This window comes from Danio aesculapii, chromosome 3 (genome assembly GCF_903798145.1).
Source record: "Danio aesculapii chromosome 3, fDanAes4.1, whole genome shotgun sequence".
NCBI classification, from domain to species: Eukaryota; Metazoa; Chordata; class Actinopteri; order Cypriniformes; family Danionidae; genus Danio; species Danio aesculapii.
The window spans coordinates 33,137,766-33,144,686 of NC_079437.1; the positions used below are offsets into that span (position 1 = coordinate 33,137,766).

General features: G+C 39.8%; 1 protein-coding gene across 1 annotated transcript in view; it reads right to left on the bottom strand.

The window, feature by feature from the left end:
- cacna1aa (calcium channel, voltage-dependent, P/Q type, alpha 1A subunit, a) overlaps positions 1-5,872 on the bottom strand; it is a 139,837-nt gene extending 133,965 nt beyond the window's left edge. Inside the window, exon 1 of the mRNA XM_056453760.1 lies at positions 4,403-5,872. Coding sequence (XP_056309735.1) covers positions 4,403-4,674 — 272 coding nt within the window. The 5' untranslated portion in view covers positions 4,675-5,872. The remainder of the gene's footprint in view (positions 1-4,402) is intronic.
- Between the last annotated feature and the right edge of the window lie 1,049 nt (positions 5,873-6,921).

Below are 6,921 nucleotides of genomic sequence, written 5' to 3' on the forward strand. Positions count from 1 at the left end.
TTTCAATTTTACCCAACACTTGCTGTAGCCGTGTAATATGTCTGTCTTTAGATGTGCATCTAACTATGCCTCCATCCTATACAATTTACACACAAGCAGACAGCCTTTCTCCCTGTCACTTTGTTATTCAAGACATTTATAAGACATTAAAAAAAGAAAAACAAAGCATTTTCTATATCCAGATGTCCACATAAATGAAAAACCACAAAAAAAGCACAAGTCGTATGTTGGGAACCCCAAAGCTTTTTTTTCCCTTCAATAAAACACTGGACTCTTTTCACAAGACTGTTACGACATGTTTAACAGTCATCATAATCTTAAATCCTTGAAAGTTTTTAATATTTAGATTTTTTTTTTTTCCGTATGAACATTTATGTGCATTTATGAATGTATTAAATCATCTTTGCATCAAATTACAAAAAACTAATTACCGCTTATGCGAGGTGTTTCTAATGCAGCGTCTAAGGGGCTGAGACTAATTTTGACGTTATTCTCTCCTCTGGCTGTCGTCATCAGTCTCACACTATTTTTTCCCTTTTTCTGAAAGTCTTGATAACACTATCGTGGCCTTTTACTTTTATTATTTCCGCAAATATGATTGTGAAAAAAATATTTGTTGTACTCCTCCATTCACTGCACTCTAAGTTTTCCTGACTATGACCACTTCCGCTGCTGAGAAGCCTGAAAATGTGAAAAGGATCTACATAGAAGATTGTTAGATGAAACTGTCGTCATTATTGTTTAATAAAATGCAAGTCAATGGCTACCAGAACTTTGACATTTAAAAAAAACGCATACAAGGTAAACAAAATGAATACCCGTCACTCCTGATGATAAATTGCACCGTTATGAAGAGGTGCTACAGTATGTGCAATAAACTTAACATTATTTACAACATTACTAGCATTAATTCACAATCTCTGCGAAAAATCCTGAGCATGCTAAAGAGATGCTCTATGTCACATAATGATGTAAATAATATTAGACTCTCATAGTGCCTTGACTTGCACTACATGAATCACCAGAGACCACAGTTTCAACCTAATGTTTTTATATTCTACTAAAAAACAAATAATAAAAAGTCACCTATATTTTGGATGGGCTGAGGATAAATTTTCAGGTTAATTCTCTCCATCAGTTGGCAGCTGTATCAAAACAACTGTACAAATGCTTAAATATGAAAACCCATCATATAGAATATATTAAAAAGACATGAACAATGTAAACAAGAACTACTGGAATATATCAATACAATCCTATTACACATAATCCACAACCACTTTGCATTAGTGGCTTATAATAATTCAGGTTCTGCCAAACAGAAAAGAGAAGAAAAATATTTATCCAGATAACACTGGGACGTTAAACTAAACAGTATGGAAGCAGCCCCTCCTCTTCTCTAGCACACCTACAGCTAAAGTCACCCTGCCTCTATAAAACTAGTCTCCATTTCTCCACCAAACCGGCATTCGAGAATGTGGTTAAACAGTGATGCCTGCCATGTCTGCAGACCATCTGTATGCATACAAAAGAGGATTGACTCCAAGGAGGCAGAAAGGCTGGAGAGAAAGAGAACATGCCATTGCGAACTGCTCTTTCAGTACACTCACCGCTGTTATTTTTAGCCTGACGGGAACCTCGAAACAGGAGAGAGCAAAAGACATGCTTGTGATAAAGTAAACAGAAGGTCGATATGTCATAAAATGTGTGTACAATCTAGACCGCACCACGATTCTCTGAAACACATATGGTAGAGCTGGTTATGACAGCACCAGCTATCACAAAACTATCTCGATTTTTAATGCTGGTCTCCATCGCCATTGAGAAAAAGTGTAGGTCACTCATAAAGCAAACAGTTTGCTTGAAAATGAGGGAGGATGAGGAATAGAGAAAGACAGGGAAAGAAAAGCAGAGTAAATTATTTAAATTCTGCAGACTGAATGTAGATCACTGCCTCAACACATGGAAGAAAACTGCAAAAGCTCACGACTCATGACAACGTCTTTACATCAGTCTGTCTCCCTCTGGTGTCCACTCGTTCTGCCTTCTCCAACTCAATTATTTCTACAAAAGTCTTTTATATAATTTACCTCTCATTATTTTCCATCTGTCATTCTTTGATGGGAAAATAGATCTGATGATTTGATTATAAGTTTCAAAGATCCACTAAACTTCTTTATTGCTATTCATTACTCGTACTAAAATATGATTACTAGTAGCTCTATGACTTCTGATATTTTTGTATCTTCAGATAAATGTGTACACTTCTCTGCACTCCAGATGGCTGAGGTTTCAAAGTCATCAATGAAACTAAAATTAGTAAATGCAGCTATAAGGTTACATTCCATTTACAGTGCAGAAAGGCAGCCTGCAGACAAATAGACTGAGACGGTGTACAGTAGATATCATTGTATCATATGTATTTTTAGAGTTACTTTAACTTTGCGAAAAAAAAAATGTATCCAACATTTACCAACCATAAGCTAATCCACGTTTACATGCCATGCTATTTAGTACCTCTGCAATACATATACTTCTAATCAGAGACATGATTAAAGAATGATTAAAATGGTGGCTATAATGTGAGCATCTAAAAAATACTTCTGTGGACAGAGGTTAAGGACTTGGGATCACAAGGGCTCATTAGATGTTTCTATGAGATAAATCAGAACAAATGAGGCTTATAGAAAGAGTTTTGTTGAGGTTCGAGTGCGATGTTAAAGGTCAACAAAATCTGTTTTGACACTGCATTTTGATCTGCCAGAGAAGTGTGTGTGTGGGTGCAGTTCTGTGCACATTTAATGATTTCAGATACTAAAAGGTCGATTAGAAAAGGCAAGGAATGCAACTCTTCTGGAGTCTCTTTTCCTGCATTTGATTGGTCTAAATAAAACGCTAGTTTCTTTGGGGTTGCTCTGCCATTACACGGAGCCATCTAATCAAATATAAGAATAAAGCTGAACCTCTTCACTGGAAGCTTGTGTGAAATATTAGGGCTGAAACATGACCTCTTCAGAATATATTAAGGATAAAATACATGATTCAGTGGATTTGACCTTAGCTTGCCAGCTAGTTGGACATGACAGAGTAGCATTAGAATAAAAATTTATTTTTTAATGGTAAAGACACAAACCATGAAACTGATCCACCTCTTTAAAGAAAAGCCAGCTTCATATTGCTTAATACTGCAATCACATGTTAAAATCACATCAAAACATAATCACAATGGTTCATCCATTCATTTTCCTTCGGCTTTGTCCCTTTATTGATCATAGGTCGCCACAGCGAAACGAACCACCAACTTATCCAGCATATGTTTTACACAACAGATGCCCTTTCAGATGCAACCCAGTACTGAAAAACATCCATACACTCATACACTACAGCCAATTTAGTTTATTTAAATTCACCTATACCGCATGTTCTTGGACTGTGGGGGAAAGAACACCAGGAGGAAACCTACACGAACATGGGGAGAACATGCAAACTCCACACAGAAATGCCAACTGACCCAGGCGGGCTTGAACCAGTGACCTTCTTGCTGTAAGGCAACAGTGCTAGCCACTGAGCCATTGCGTCACCCATGATTAAGTTGGTTTCACATGAAAATGTTAGAAAAACACATTCATATGTGTTCCACATATTTCACATGCGTTTCTAACATGTGATTACACATATATTTCTTTTCTCTAGAGACATTCTGTTTGGGTACTATGAAATTTTCCCTGAAAATCAAGTTCTTTGTTAAGTATAGCCTACCTAATATAACCTATGTGAAACTTGTATATTAACTGATCTCTGTAAAAACAATATTGTATTATAACCGTGTTGTACTGTACCTTAGCACCGCTGTGTGCTTGTATAACAGCAGACAAAAACAGTTTGGCTCAAAATGTGCACTGTGAAAAAGACAAGTACATATATATCTCGTATTCTCCAGGAGCTCTTAGAATATGGGAAATGGTGGCTTTCCCCCTCCCCTCGCCTTCCCCTATTCACCATCGCTTTCTCTCGAATGAGACCAAGCTGAGAGACTGCACATGCTGACATCAGCAAGCCTCCGCGAGCCACAGCGCCGCCCGCTCTCGTCACACAGCACAGCTCACCTCACGCCCGTACGTAACACACCAAACACACACCACAAATAGGCTTCGTGCGTCTTGCCACCGTAATACAATGAGAAATAAATGGCTGAAAATATTCGACTGAAATGTCTTCGATCAAACATTGCTCCCCGCTTATTTGTATGCCCCACACAGCCATCATTAAACCAGCGGTAATGTGATTCATCGAGTTTTGAGACATGTTCAGATGACCTTACATATGCCACACTCAATTACACGATACCTGCAACTGGAGGCCCCAGGGTTAGGCTACTCACTAAGTGAGTTTATAAGGATATGGCCATTCGGTGATCTTTTTGGCGTATTTTCTCACGAAGTTGTCCTCACTGAAGATAAACAGAGATCGGTTGACAGTAAAGCAGTTTTGTCGCACCGGTATAGGGTTGTACAGGGCCATAGTTCTGGCTCGCTGGGCCATTGACTGCTTGTACATTCTTTGCTGAGTCCCCGGCGGGCCGCCCTGCCTGCTGCCGCCGCGGCCGGGGCCCCCTTGAGCGTGTCCCGGTCCTCCGCCATACCTGGACGGCACCTCATCTCCGAACCGAGCCATTCTATCGACACCAAATGCCAGTCTTCACGAAGCAGGAAAAAAAGGGGCGAATATTCAACGCGACCACACCACATTACATCCCATCTGCTTCAAAACTTAATACGTGTATAACTGGAGTACACATTTGTCTTCATGGCTTTTAAATGTGACGTTGGGCTTCAGGAGCTGATGGTTCAATTTTAGGAAAAGCAAAAATAAACCGAACGAAAGACAAACAAAATGTAACCAAAAAAATAAAAATAAAAAACGGGCAGTTCACAGGTTCGTTGTCCAATTCAACACACAAAATGGTCCATCATCATCACCTCATTTTATGTCCAAAATCAACATATTTCCACTGCCGTGCAGTTCTTGAGTAAATCTCTCGTTTTCTGTGCCTCCATCCTTGTTTTTTCTAGAACTGTCTCTCTCCTGTGCTTTTCCTTGAAAAATCAGGTTGTAATGATCATAGCTACAATCATTTGTACGATCTAGGTGTGATAACCAAGTGAGCAAAAATTAAACAATTTAAATCAATCATTTGAGTTCCGTTTAACTGTACATTCCGATGAGTGTAGTGTCAACATCTATTTAAATCAGAAGAAAAAAACACGATTTAAAAAAAATATTATTTATTTATTTCGCAACATCCGCAATATTTGGCACGGTGTAGCTATAATCTGCCTTCGGTCACCTCGCGCTCACGTTTACTCGCATGTATTTGCGGCTCAGCTACAGATAGAAACCCGATGTTAATTCTGTTTTCTTCCTTTTTACCACACAGGTAATTTATTCGAATGCAAAAATAGATCATCACAAGTATCGACTGATTTTTTTCTGTGCTTACTGGCAAGGTGTCATCCTTTTCGCCAGAGCCATTACTGACATCTCAGTGCAAAAAGAACCAATCCAAGCGTCATAAAATCCAATGAAGGGACGCACAGTGACAGAAAGCAGAAGCATCAATCGCGCGGGGACATTGGCGACATCTCCGGGTTCCCATAGTCGCTCTCGCTCCCCTGCATTGGACTCTGGGCCGCGTGCGATCTTCTCATCTTCTCCGAGTGAGGGCAATCCGATCGTAAGAACACTCGGATCCCTCTATTCCTTATTTCTGCCAATGTTGAGCTGTCTGTTAGCCTCGTTACTCTCCGTCAAGCGCCCCTGAGGAAAAAAGAGGGGGAGGAGGCTGTTGAGGACGAACGTGGGGTGGGGGCTCGCAGGAATATCAGCTAGTGAAACGCAAGCCAAACGAAACAGTTAGCTCCGATCAGCTGGCGAGCTATGCTATAATGAGCCACTGATCATTTCAGCACTCTGGCCAGTTCTTGTAGCACATGACGCACGCACACGCACCCCGACGACTAATTTACCCATCCAGTGCCGCTACCTTCAGCCACTACTCAATGTGTTCTCAGCCTCGCCTCACCTGCCTTTACCGCATGAAAATACGCCGCACGCTTGCTTATACGACAGAGGGCTCGTGCGCTTTTCGAGATAACGGGACGTAACAAAAGTGACAGCGTTGTCAGGTTAAGGACTGTTTGTGCCAGTGGTCGGGAGGCGAGCGCTGGGAGATACAGATGCGCATTCAAACGTGCGTCTCTTGGGAACGGCTCCGCTTTGCGAGGGCACGCAGGGCGAGGAGCGACAGGCTATTCTTAGACGCAGACATTTCAGAATTAATAGACGGAGATTTCCCATCAGTACAACTGACAACTCTCCCTCTTCACCAACCCATGCACCCACCCTCTGACACACGAGAGAGCAAAAAATAAAAATAAAAAAATTCTTTAAAAATGGCAGCTGTGAAATGTACATGACTTACAGACAATATAGCAAAAATACAGTCTTACAGGCATGTGGAATGGAATTTAGGTGATTTTTGATGTGTTCAAACTGCTGCCTGCTATATGACTATATATTATAATGCTAATATATCACTGTATTGCTAATATAGACTGTCAATAAGATTTAATTAATTGATGTTTATGTATTAACTAACATAAACCCATAATGACAACATGTGTACATCTTTTATCATAGTTTAACATTTACTAAAGCATTATTAAAATACAAATTCATGCTAGGTAACGTTTGTTAAAGCACTGTTGGTTAACATGAACAATGAAAAACGTTCACTTTCCAACTTCCATTAACCTACGCTAACAAAGTTTAATACTGTAATAAATGTGTTGTTCATTGCTTGTATGTTATTAAATAAATTAACTAACATTAACTAATACAACCTAATTGTAAAGTGTTACC